The sequence below is a fragment of the Alnus glutinosa genome, chromosome 12 (genome assembly GCF_958979055.1).
Source record: "Alnus glutinosa chromosome 12, dhAlnGlut1.1, whole genome shotgun sequence".
NCBI classification, from domain to species: Eukaryota; Viridiplantae; Streptophyta; class Magnoliopsida; order Fagales; family Betulaceae; genus Alnus; species Alnus glutinosa.
In genome coordinates, this window is record NC_084897.1 from 24740604 (window position 1) to 24754152 (window position 13549).

The 13549-nt window shown below is 38.3% G+C and overlaps 1 protein-coding gene across 1 annotated transcript; it reads left to right on the plus strand.

Annotated features, from left to right (window-relative positions):
- The first annotated feature begins 6786 nt into the window (after window positions 1–6786).
- On the plus strand, window positions 6787–12769 carry LOC133851772 (uncharacterized protein At4g38062-like). Its single transcript, XM_062288346.1, has 2 exons — window positions 6787–6928; window positions 7946–12769. The coding sequence occupies exon 2, from the start codon at window positions 7982–7984 to the stop codon at window positions 12581–12583; it is 4602 nt and encodes a 1533-aa protein (XP_062144330.1). The 5' UTR covers window positions 6787–6928; window positions 7946–7981; the 3' UTR covers window positions 12584–12769.
- The last annotated feature ends 780 nt before the right edge of the window (window positions 12770–13549 follow it).

Sequence of the window (13549 nt, forward strand, 5' to 3'; positions counted from 1 at the left end):
GGAGTTTAGGTCTTTATTTATATATATATATATATATATAGAGGGGTGGAGCCACTAAGGGGCTCCCCCCCCCCCCCCCCCAAAGCCCCAAAATTCTCTCAAAAAAAAATTAAAATTTTGTCCTAAATTTTGTTATTTTTTCTAATTTTGGCTCCCCAAAACTTTATTTTTCAATTTGGCCCCCAAGTTGAGGGGCTGGCTCCGCTCCTGTGTGTATATATATATGAAAATAGAAAAGAAAAGGAAAGAGAGGAAAAAAAGAAGTTGAAAAAAGGTTAAGATATATGAGTATTATCAAATTATCTCATATTTACTGTATGAATTCTTAGCAATTTGGATAATTATTAGAAATCTAAATCCCCATTATGGTTCATCATTGGTTTTTTTTTTTATAAATTTCAAGTTCATTCATCGCTAGTGACTCCAAATTTGTTATTCACTTTTCTTTTTGTATTTACACCAACTTTCTCCCTTATTTATCAAACAAAGACTAATTATTTTTACCATTATACCTCAAAGAGAGTATGAAATTATCATTTTCATACAGTTACTTCCTTCCATCAGTCAAATTTGTGAAATACCATAACTTAAAATCAAATTTACATAAATACCCTCTTAAACAAATAAAAAGCAAAAAAAAAAAAAAAAAAAAAAAAAAAAAAAAAACCCACCCCCTCAAATCATGGGTTTGTGATGTGTGGTTGAAGGGTTAATAGAAATGGATTTGAAGAAATGGGTTGTTCCACTTGCAAAGTGCAATCATCATCACTTCCCTTGTCTTATTTTCAATCAACAATGGGTTCAACTTTATATGTTGTAATTATTTAACTCTCAATCATTAAACCTAGCTACGTCCATCAATCATATTTAATTATTTTTTGTGGAATGTTATATTAGACCGGGCATGTGCTATTCTAATCGAGTAATGCTACATGTCATACCCATGTCCCTCTTGTGTCCTTCTAAAAATGAGGTGGCTTTTAAAATTACCATTGAGCATGTGATTGATCAAAATTGAATTTTGATCATATGGTGATTTTAAAAGTCACATCACTTTTAGAGGGACACAAGAGGGACATGGATATGACGTTTAGAATTACTCTATTCTAATCTAGGCTTCAAATGTTAATTCCTCAAACTTTATATTCTATCAATAATGACACTCTAATAATGATAATAAGTTTATTAATGTTCTTTAGAACTTGGGTTTTTAATTAAAAAAAAAGTATTATTACGTGACATAAAAGTAGAAATAATCTTAAGTGTTTAGTATTTTTGTTTTAATTAAAAAAAAAAAAACACACACACACACACAGAAGAAAAAAGAATAAATGATATCAAACAAAGTTGTATATCCTTTAACTTTGATTGCTTAATTTCTTAATTGAACACCTCTTTAGTCCTGGACTCTTTATAACTTAGTAGTGATGGAATTCACGTCAAACTCATATTTGGGGTGCCACGTGCTGAGGTTTGTTTGTTTGTTTGTTTTTTATAGGAAAAAGTTGTGATTTTAGGATGAGTAATACTATTTAGTAATTTATTATATAATCGAGATGATGTGAAATTAAAAATGAGTCGTTAATTTTTATTTTTTACACGTTCTTGTTGAACTAATGTAACACACTTAAACCTGTTACAAGGTATGTGACAACTAAATGCTGGTTTTATTGTTCCGTTATCCCAGAATATAACAGTCGTATGACAGTCTACTAAATAATACTATTCTTTTAAGAGTGTATTGTGTTTAGATTATTAATAACAAAACACAAAATTTACCAAAAGGGAGCGTAAATGTTTTTTTTTTTTTTTTGAAGGAAAGATCAAATCTTTCATTGATCAAAGTAGGGTACAGAACAAACCCACCATAAAGGTGTACACAAGACACTCCAACCAGGTGAATACCACACCTGAGCCAAAAGACTCAGACCATTACAAACAGAAATGCTACAAATAATAAAATTTAGCCAAACAGAATGATGCCTCTACGGTGACATAATCATTATCTTTAGAGGGAGTCGGTCACACATCCTGTGCAAAAAGCAAAAACTAGGTTCATCACCACATAGCACACTGCCAGAAGAACCAAACACCAACAAACCAACCCCTCCGGATCAACATCGAGGGGACAACAACTCCACCATTAGCTCAAAAGACCAAGGGAAAAAACAACAAGACACAAACAAAAAATAAAAACAACTACAATTGCAATGGCCGAACCATTTCCCTCATTTCCCCATTTTGCGCAAACGGTTGGATACACCTGAGACTTCAGAAAATTCTGGAAACGTTCCATGAAAATCGCTCCTAAACTGCACCCAAGAAACCGTTGGATACACATTATGAGACTCCAGAAAAATCCAGATTCCTTCCATGAAAACCACCATTTATCCACAGCCAAAAATCGCCCTCAAACAAAACACTGCTGGTCCGGATTTAGAGTCGCATGTCGCCCCTATGACGAAATAATCGGTGAATCCAAACCGCCAAAACCGTCGTTCCCCCTTTGCGCCCGAGCCCACCGTTCCAATAAGAGAACCTAGGCCGCCTTCGCTACAAGCAACCACAGATAGACCCTGAGCGAGTATCGTCTCCAACGTGGGCATCTAGACCATCAGCGGCATAGCAAAATTTCCAAGCAATTTCAGTACTGGGCACCACGAAAGATCGGAAAATCCATGAAAGAAGCACCAATATTGGAGATATGAGAAAACTTCCACCATTACATCCCACTAATCGAAAGAAAACCACAAGAAACAAACAAACCCTTCACCTCTACAGAGCCGACGACGCCGAAAAAGAAGAAAGGAACAATTATTTATATACAGAAGCGTAAATGTTAGTGTGCAAACATCCTGGTGCTAGACTGCTATTTGTGTTTCACTTTATGTATTTGTCCTATTAATACTCATTTCAAGAGATTGTTGTATACACTTAACAAAATAAAACTCAGATTAAGTACTCTAAGTGACTAAGTCTATAATTGCAATGCTCATAAAAGAACAAAAAATAAGAAGAAAACAAATTATGAGTTCTTTGTTAATTGTTTTTGTATTGTGTTTTGAATTGTTTGTTAATGTTTTTGTTTTAAAAAAGAAAAAAAAGAAAAAAAAAAAGATAGTCATGCTTTGTTAATGATTTTGTTTTATGCTCTCAAGTTAAAGCTATTAACAAACAAACCACAACACAAAAAATATTTTTCATAGTTATGTTACGTTAGAATACTTTTTCAAACCAAAAATAAAAATACTGCGAAACCAGACCGACGGTTCATCATGCTGGTCTCGAGATAGCATCTACTCGAGACTCCTGAATACCTATCCTTGCTAACTCATATTTTTACATAGGCTAAGGTGGACTGAAAGGCTAATAATTCCCGACGTGAGCTTGGCCGAATTGAATTATTCTCAACACATTAACAAATAAGAAAACTTTTTTTTTTTAAAAGCATCCGATGGATGACATTATATCAATGATTTTCCTTTTAATTTCCACTCGTGGACTACTGTTTATTGCCATCCCAATTCCCATCCATGTGAGAGTGTTCCCCCACTAAAATAAAATTATTAATTTTTTTATTAGTCAAGATCTTTGAATATCTTATCTATTAATTTGCTTGAGAGAATAATCATACTTGAAGGATACGGCAGAAGAGAATATTGGGAGGGTGGGGATATGACCCGTTGAACGTGGAAAAAATCTGAAGCAAGAAAAATCCTGCGGCCTTTCCCTTTTTCTTTTTTCTTTTATTTATTTCTCAAATTGGCTTTTTAGCCACCTTTTACGGTTTCTTTTTCTGCCATTGGAATGGAATCTATTACTCCTCCCTCTCTTTAATTATGCTTTTGCCTTAATTGCTTTGCGGAAATCCGTGACTAAAACGCACTACGGCCCGACGCATGCAATCGCAAAAGGGCATAAATTTTCTATAAGTCTGCTGATAGGAAATTCCATACAACTTTCGTGGAAGAGCTATAAGTGTCTTTTAAATATATGTTTTTAAAAAAACATATAAAAAATATATGATATAAAATAACATGTAATTCTTATACGTGGGTTTTATAAAATTTCCTGTTCATCGCAAACTAATTCCTTAATTTGTAATGTTCTTTCAATATTTCAATTTTTGTAAAATACCTTATCAATCAACCATGCAATTTTTAATGTTTCCTTTCCGTTTGTATTTTTTATTAACTTAGAGTGTGTTTGTGATTGCGATTTCGTAGACAAAATATGTGATTTTAAGCCAAATTGCATTTTGAAAATTGCATTTTTAAAAAAATTGAGATTTGAAAAAACATTTTCTACTTTTTCATATCGCAGGTAAGGGGTGTTTTTTTTAAAAACACGTAATTTTAAATGCTAACCTGCGATTTTAAAGGTCAAAACTGCGATTTTGCCAAACACTTAACTGAATTTTTATAAATCATTTTTTCAATTAGGGAGAGAATCATATTTAAAAGAATATATACTCTTCTTCATTAATAAGCATTTAGAGCTTTCTTTGAGTTAATTGTTTGCTTTCTCTCTAGAGTTGGCCCTATAGAGTGAAAAAAGACTAAGAGGCTGAGTGTTCAAGGGGGAGGTTCCACACCTCCCTCCCCAGGTAGTGTTTCCCTCCTCGCTCTTCGAGGGTGGGGGAGGTTTTTTGCTCATTCTTGGCTAGAGCCAATGGAGTTTTTGGTGTCCTCCAGCCATTAGGGTTTTGAAGATTTTGTTCTCTCGAGTTAGATTCGGTAGTGGTTAATGGTCCCCGACAAAAGATTTCACGGGATTTGGGTTGGAGAGCGACTTTCTAGTGTGTTTTCTAGCGAAGTTTCTAGCCTAGTTTGTCTTTGTTTGGTTTCTTTCTTTGGAATCGAATCTATTCACTTCGGGTGGTTTTTTCAAGACACCGCCTCTCCATGGTGATCGCCGACTTCTTTCGGTTCAGCAGCTTCCAGCCACGGCCGTGCCGATTCTTCACACTCAGCGGTTGGCCTACATGCGCTAGGGAGGTCACTCCCTGGACCGGCGCATGTGGGTCACGACTTGTCTTCCAGGGCGCGTGTTCTACACGCGCCATCTCCCTACCCGACGTCAGTCCCCATTTTGGCTTCTGTTTAGAATGTTTTATGTTGTTTTTTCTTTTCTTTTTTCACAGTCTACCTCTGTTATGCTTAAATGTTATTGGACTATTTATTGGCTTAGGTGCTAGATCTGCCACCTTTTATTTGTTGATTGTGCTTAAATGTAAAGAGTGGCTCATTGTTGTCCTTGTAATGATTATGTATTGTTTAGGTTGCTGTTCAAGTCAGATTTATCTGATTTAGGGTGTAGGGGATCTTGAACCTCTAGTTTTTGTCTTTGCCCTAGGGCTTTCTTAAGTAATATATGATATCCCATGCCATTTGTTAAAAAAGAAAAAAAGAGCTTCCTTTGAGTTTGAGAGGCCGATGAGGGTTATTGTTGAGGAGAAGTGATTAGTGCATAACTTGTGCAAGAATATTTTCCCAATTTTTGAGAAATGAGAATCTTCAGATGCATCGTATTCTTCTTTAAGGAAGGTCCATAATCTCTCTTTTCCCTTTTTTTACCTTTGGCTTTTTTGGTTTTTTACAAATAAATAAATAGATAGATCTTATTCCAAGTATAATTATTTCTCCTCCTCCTCTTCTTCTTCTTCTTCTTCTTCTTTTTTTTTGTTTAAAAAAAAAAAAATAATAATTTTGATGAGAATCCCTTTATCCAGATATGGGGTAAAACCTCATTTTTATAGCTTTCAATAAAATTTTAACACTTCAGTTAAAAACACCAAACATAATGGGGATGAAAACACCAAATCTTTAAACTAAACCAACCCATTAACAAAACCTTTTGTCACTTTTCCATTCACTCTAAACCATCTGCCTACCACCGCCCCACCAACTAAGTTGGGTTACTCCATATTTGAATAGAAGGGGCTCTTTATAAAATATAATCCAACAACGCGCGTTTGTGATTGCGATTTCATAGACAATAAGTGCGATTTTAAACCAAATCGCAGAACATAAACCGTTTGGAAACTGCGTTTTTAAAAATTGAGATTTGAAAACGCAGAATTTTAAAGGCTAATTTGCAATTTTAAATACTAAACTGCGATTTTGCCAAACGCTTAACTGCGTTTTTAAAAATCACTTTTCTAAAATCGCACTTCTTGTAATCGCAAACCCAAACGGACCTTATATGCAACCTCATTCCCTCCTCTTGTTCAAACACAATAATTTGGATATAATTTTCTCCAAATTGAATAGGAAATTATTTCAACCAAATTTATTAAATTGACATTTATTTTTAGAGAATATGATTTTCACATATTTTTAACGTGAGCATGTAATTCTCACATGTATTTTTAAACGGAAAAATAACATGTTTTAAGGATAAATATCAGTTTAATAAATTTGGTTGAAAAAAATTTCTCCAACCAAATTTGAAGGAAATATTTGTCTTATTTATTTATTAGGAATTTAAAATTCAAATAATATTTTTTTTTTTCAAGAAAAATGTTGTTTTTTTGGTACCTTCAACTAGCTAATTTCGTTTAAAATTCATTTCACACGAGTAGCCTTTTCAGAGCCCAACCCAATTCTAGCACATTTGGGCAAAATCGAATTATGGCCCATCCCAAGCTCGAACCCTAACGGCTAGTATTCCTTTTCAAAAGGTAAGGATAAGTGGATGGGGGGATCCAAGGCTAACGTCGTTAATGACCAGCATGCTATCGCCGTCAAATACAATTTCAAATACAAAAAGGCCCTCTCCTAACGGCTCTTTCTGAAACTACTTTGATTTCGGTCTTTCTTTTTTCTCGCACTCGCTTCTCTCTCATTCTTCAACGAGAACCCGAAACTTCCAAAACCAGTCAACGGTGATTCCTCGTATGATGTCGAATATTTAATCTCACAACCAGGTATTCTTCCGGGTCTCCCTTCGTTTTTCTTAAAACTTGTTTGGTTAGAGAGCAATCGCAGGAAAAAGAAAAGAAATCTTGGGATTTCACTGTAGCATTGTGTTAATTTGTATTGTTCCTGGGTTTTCCTGAGGTAACTTCTTGACCTATGGAAGTCAAAGACGTTGGATCATTTGCTTTACATGCATCAAGACTTTCTTTGTAATTAGTTTGGACACTTTCAGGTTTGTTGGCTTTCTCTGTTTGGTCGACGAGAAAACCTGGCATTTATATAAATATGATTTTGCTTCTTCATATTCTTTTGTTAAATAATAATATCTCAACCTCCAGTTTACTAAAGATTGTACTTGGCTCAGTCGAACGTAGGCCTTTAGTTCATAGTTTTCTGGTCCCTGATGAATAGAAAATGAAGATCCAAAATGTTAATTTCATCCCTGTTCCAGAATTTTCCCAGCAACCAAACGTAGCATTTACTTTTCATATTCTGAAAGTTGTCCCTGTGAAACGTTGAATATAAATGTTTCCAAAATAAGCAAGAGTAAAACTTCTTTTCCTTTTTAGTTATCAAATATTTTTTAAGAAAATTTTGTTCTTTTTTATTTGGAGTTTGCTAGTACCACCAATATGCCTATCGTTGATGCAGAAACCACGATTTTGCCAAATTCTTCCTTTGCATATCAAAAGGCAAATTTTTTGGGGAAACAACGCTGCTCATCAAGCTTTCATTAGTTACTGAAACTTTAGTCACTAATTAAATTTTGATTTCCAATAGCCGATTTATTTGGAAGCTTACATATGGTCCACGAATTTTAGTTGAAGTTTCTGGACCCTCAGGAATTTGAGTAAAAAGAGCCAATTAGTGGAGTGAAAATTTTAGTACAAAGAAGACCGAGGGGGCATAGTTAGAATTCTGATTATCGTATATGATTTAATGTTGATTCCTTTGGTTAAATAATGTACTTCTGTATGTACCTAGTGGTGCTCTAATCCACTTCAGCTTGTTTTGCTTGCAAACAGGCATATTTCTGATTTGTGGTTGGGGAAGGAAAGAAAATGGACAAGGTTCATGAAAAGCTTGATGAAGCTAAAGCTGAGATTGAGAAGCTCAGGGCAGAATACAAAAGCAAAGCAGAATTATGCGAGAACTTGAAGAAAGCCCACAATGAACAGCTCATTAAAAGCAAGGAAGCAAGTCTGAAAAGTGAGAAGCAATCTCAAGAACTAAATGAAAAGGTAGAAGAAATCTCTGTGGCAAAGCAAATGTGTGAGGAACTTAAATGCAGTTTGAATAAAAAAGAGTCCATCATTAGACAATTGAGTGCTGCAAATGATAAGCTTAGAGTTGATTGTGATGAGAAGTCCCTCAAATGGGAAAAAGAAAACAGAGATTTGGTGTTGGCTTTAGATCAGGCCAATGAGAAGATCATGGATCAAGAGAAAAATCTTCGTGCGTATAGGGAAGAGATTGAAGGCCTCAAGGGGTGTCTATCGGTTTCACAGAAGAAGTGTTTGGAAGCAGGTAAAAGAGCTGAAGCATCTAAAGAACTGAGAGAAAGAGATGATATGTTGCTCAATTCGGAGGAGGAGAAGATGAAGCTTCAAGATCAGCTAAAGTGGAAAAAGGAGCAATTTGCACATCTACAAGAAGCACATGAAAAGCTACGAAATCAGTTCAAGACCAGTAAGAAGGACTGGGAGCAGGAGAGATCTACATTGCTTGACGAGATTTGTTCACTACAGACCAGGTTAGATTCTCAAACCAGGATCTCTGAAGATCTGAAAAAGAGGTTACAAATGTGCAACCAAGCCCTGACCCATGAAGAAAGCCGGAGAAAGTATCTGGAAGCTCAAGTTTCTGAATTCCAGAAACAATCTGAGAATGCGTTTGCAGAGTACCAGGATGCAAAATCGCTACTGGAATGCTTGACTGCGCAAAGGGACAAAGAAATTTCAGCTCTAAGGCATTCATTGGGCACAAAAGAGACGGACTATAAAGAAATGGAATATCAAGCTGCGAAACTAGAGCAAGAAAATCAAGAGTTGCGGATATCCCTCAGAGAACTGCAGGAAGCTGGAATACAAGAATCAGGAGCTTCATCTTCTCAGGCAAAGCTACGAAACAAGCTCAAAAGTTTGGAGCAGATGCACAGAGATAGCACCGCAAAACTTAGGGCTAAAGAAGCTGAATTGAACTCTCAAATGGAAAAGATGGCAGGAGACCTGAATGGCTGTCGGTCAGAGTTGGAGAATAAAGATGTTGCAATAGAAGAGCTTAGGATGGAGTTGGAAGGCTATCAGTCTTTAGCTATGCAGTTGAAGTTGCAAAATGAGGAGATCTCCGTGATGTTACTGGTGTTGAAACTGGGAATTTCTGAGGCTCAGTTGCGGCTTGCAAACGAAAAGGCCGAAATGGATGTGCAAGACAAAGAGAGAGAAGAGAAGGTTTCCCTATTGATGAAGCAGCTGGAGATGAATAATGCTGCTCTTTCTGCAAATAGGGCTAAAGAAGCTGACTTGAGCTCTCAACTGGAAATGATGGCAGGAGACCTGAATGAATGTCGGTTGGGGTTGGAGAATAAAGATGCTGCAATAGAAGAGCTTAGGATGGAGTTGGAAGGCAGCCAGTCTTTAGCTATGCAGTTGAAGTTGCAAAATGAGGAGATCTCGGTGATGTTACTGGTGTTGAAACTGGGAATTTCTGAGGCTCAGTTGCGGCTTGCAAACGAAAAGGCCGAAATGGATGTGAAAGACAAAGAGAGAGAAGAGAAGGTTTCCCTATTGATGAAGCAGCTGGAGATGAATAATGCTGCTCTTTCTGCAAATAGGGCTAAAGAAGCTGGCTTGAGCTCTCAAATGGAAATGATGGCAGGAGACCTGAATGACTGTCGGTTGGGGTTGGAGGATAAAGATACTGCAATAGAAGAGCTTAGGATGGAGTTGGAAGGCTGTCAGTCTTTAGCTATGCAGTTGAAGTTGCAAAATGAAGAGATCTCCGTGATGTTACTGGTGTTGAAACTGGGAATTTCTGAGGCTCAGTTGCGGCTTGCAAACGAAAAGGCTGAAATGGATGTGCAAGACAAAGAGAGAGAAGAGAAGGTTTCCCTATTGATGAAGCAGCTGGAGATGAATAATGCTGCTCTTTCTGCAAATAGGGCTAAAGAAGCTGGCTTGAGCTCTCAAATGGAAATGATGGCAGGAGACCTGAATGACTGTCGGTTGGGGTTGGAGGATAAAGATACTGCAATAGAAGAGCTTAGGATGGGGTTGGAAGGCAGTCAGTCTTTAGCTATGCAGTTGAAGTTGCAAAATGAGGAGATCTCCGTGATGTTACTGGTGTTGAAACTGGGAATTTCTGAGGCTCAGTTGCGGCTTGCAAACGAAAAGGCTGAAATGGATGTGCAAGACAAAGAGAGAGAAGAGAAGGTTTCCCTATTGATGAAGCAGCTGGAGATGAATAATGCTGCTCTTTCTGCAAATAGGGCTAAAGAAGCTGGCTTGAGCTCTCAAATGGAAATGATGGCAGGAGACCTGAATGACTGTCGGTTGGGGTTGGAGGATAAAGATACTGCAATAGAAGAGCTTAGGATGGGGTTGGAAGGCAGTCAGTCTTTAGCTATGCAGTTGAAGTTGCAAAATGAGGAGATCTCCGTGATGTTACTGGTGTTAAAATTGGGAATTTCTGAGGCTCAATTGAAGCTTGCGAACGAAAGGGCTGAAATGGATGTACATGACAAGGAGAGAGAAGAGCATGTTTCTCTATTGATGAAGCAGCTAGAGATGAAGAATGCTGCTCTCTTTGCAAAAAGGGATAAAGAAGCTGAATTGAGCTCTCAAACGGAAAAGATGGCAGGAGACTTGAAAGCCTGTCAGTTTGAGTTGGAGAATAAAGATGCTGCAATAGAAGAGCTTAGGATGGAGTTGGAAGGCTGTCAGTCTCTAGCTATGCAGTTGAAGTTGCAAAATGAGGAGATTTCTGTAATGTTACTGGTGTTAAAACTGGGAATTTCTGAGGCTCAATCAAAGCTTGCGAACGAAAGGATCGAAATGGATGTGCATGACAAAGAGAGAGAAGAGAAGGTTTCCCTATTGATGAAGCAGCTGGAGATGAAGAATTCTGCTCCTTCTGAGGCTCAATTGAAGCTTGCAAAAGAGAAGGCTGAACTGGATGTGTATGCCAAAGAGAGAGAGGATAATGTTTCTTTGTTGATGAAGCAGCTGGAGATGAAGAACGCTGCTCTGTTAAGAGCCCAGAAAGACACTGTAGGAGAACGTGAGAAGGCTGAATCTTTGGATGGGCAGCGACTTTTAATGCAGAAAGAACTTGAGAGGTACAAGGATTTGCTCGAGGAATCGTCCAGGTGTCAACTTCGCTTGAAAGAACAAGTTTTGAAGATGGAGAGTAGCTCAAAGGAGAAACTTGGAGAAGTTTGTGAGGCCTTAGAAAGGGCAAATGCTGAATATGCTGAGAAAATCTGTGAAAATAATGAGATTGAATTTGAATTGCAGATATGGAAATCAATAGCTGAACGTTTGAAATGTGATCTTGAAGAAAATCATGCAGTGCGGAAAGAGCTAGAAGCTTCTCTTCTCTCACAAGTTGATGTAGGGGAAACGATCAAGCAAGAGAAGAATAGCCTTATCCAGATGTTAGAAGAGAGGGACCGAAGAATAGATGATCTCCAGCAACAGATTGTGTTCCTGGACCAGAAGCTTGGCGCAAGGGAAACAGAAGCTGCTAGTTTTGCAGGAATGGAGACAGAAATGTCCTTTGATCCAGAGAAAGTGAGCTTTTTCCAGACTACAAGAGAGAAGGATAAGGTTTTAGAGCAATTTGAGAAAGAGGTTGCGTGGCTAGAGCAAGAATCATTGAGAAGAGAACTTGAAAGTGCTGTGCTTTCACAAACTGTGGCAGAGAGAACATTTGCGCATGAGAAAGAGAAACTTATCCACCAACTAGAAGATAAAAACCAAAGACTACATGATCTCATGCAACAAGTGAAGTCATTGGAACAAGAGTTTAATAGCTCATTAGTCTCTTTTTCTTCACAGCTTGCTAAGAAGCAGGCAGAGATTAATTTGGTCCATGAAGCTTGGGAGAGGCTTACTGCAGCTGAGTTACTGACTGTATTAGAAGTTGAAGAGAAGAAGTTGATGATTGTGGAGCTGGAGGATGATATCAGTAATATGCACCAGAAACTGGAATTGCAGGAACAATCCTTCTGTCATTCAAGACAGCAGGCACTGGAAATTGAAGCTGAACTGGATGCAAAACAATTGGAAATAAAGAATTTGACAACCCAAATGGAGACAAAGCTGAGAACTTCGGATGCCTTAGTTAACGAGCTTAAGAACGAAAAGAGAAGTTTACTGGAGGATGCCATGAAATTGTTGTCAGATAGGGAAAACTTGTTGGGTTTTATTACGGGAATGGGTGATGGGATCAGTGAGTTCTCCACTGAAAACTCACAACTGATGAGTGATTTGAGCCAGATGGTGCAGTCTTTTGACAACAATGATTCAGGAATGGTTTCGAAGGACGATGAGGAGCTCTTTCAGTCTGTAAAAGAGAACTGGAATATCCATTCTTCTCCGGCGACAAAGAAATGTGAAGTGATTTCTGATGGAAGACCGCCATTTAGAGAGCGCAACAATTAACTGCGGAAAGAAGCTCCGAAGCTCCGCGTTATTGCTTCTTTGTAAACATGTTTCAGGCTTTCAGCGTGGATTCCTTTTAGCTCTTGTCTATGACTGATTTATGCATGTATTTGTTTATATTTCTGCCAGTGACAAATTACCACAAATTCAGATTTATTTGTTTGATGGGCCAGAATGTTTCTTGTAACTTCAACAGATATTAATGCTCCGTTTGTTTCGACGTAAAATGGTTTCCGTCGTAAAATGGTTTCAGGGAAGTCATTTTTCTGGAAAATATTTTTCGTCGAAAGCATTTTTCGGTGTTTGGCGCGTACAGAAAATTACAAATATTTTTTATATTTTCATTCAAACATATTAACCTATAAAAATTAATTTTTATTCAAAACATATAAATATTAATATAAAATAATATAAAAATCATCGATGACGAGATTCCGTCACTTACCGACAAGATTCTGATCATTTTTGCTTGATTTCGGTTAATACAGTCAAAATTCAAGATAATGGCCGGAATCCGGACAGTTTCGTCGGAATCTGGGATGGCCGGATTCCGGCGAAGTGGCCGGATTCCGGCCATCCCGCCGGATTCCCGCACAAACGGCCGGATTCTGGCCATCCTGCCGGATTCCGGCCAGAGAGGCCGGATCTGGCCAGATCGGGCCGGCATCTAGCCGGAATCCGGCCTCTCTGGCCAAACCGGCCGGATCCCGGCCGGATCTGGCCGGATCTGGCCAGATCCGGCCGGTCTGGCCAGAGAGCCGGCCGGCTCTGGCCAGAGAGGCCGGCCGGATTCCGGCGATCTGGCCAGACCGACCGGATTCCGGCCATCTGGCCAGATCCGGCCAGATCGCCGGAATCCGGCCGGTCTGCCCTGATCCGGCGATCTGGCCGGATTCCGTCCAGATTGGTTGCCGGAATCTGGGATTGACCGGATTCCGGCGAAGGTGGCCGGATGCCGTCGCCGGA

What these genes read in the sequence shown, in the direction of transcription:
- LOC133851772 (XM_062288346.1), top strand. Translation starts at nt 7,982, where the DNA reads ATGGACAAGGTTCATGAAAAGCTTGATGAAGCTAAAGCTGAGATTGAG.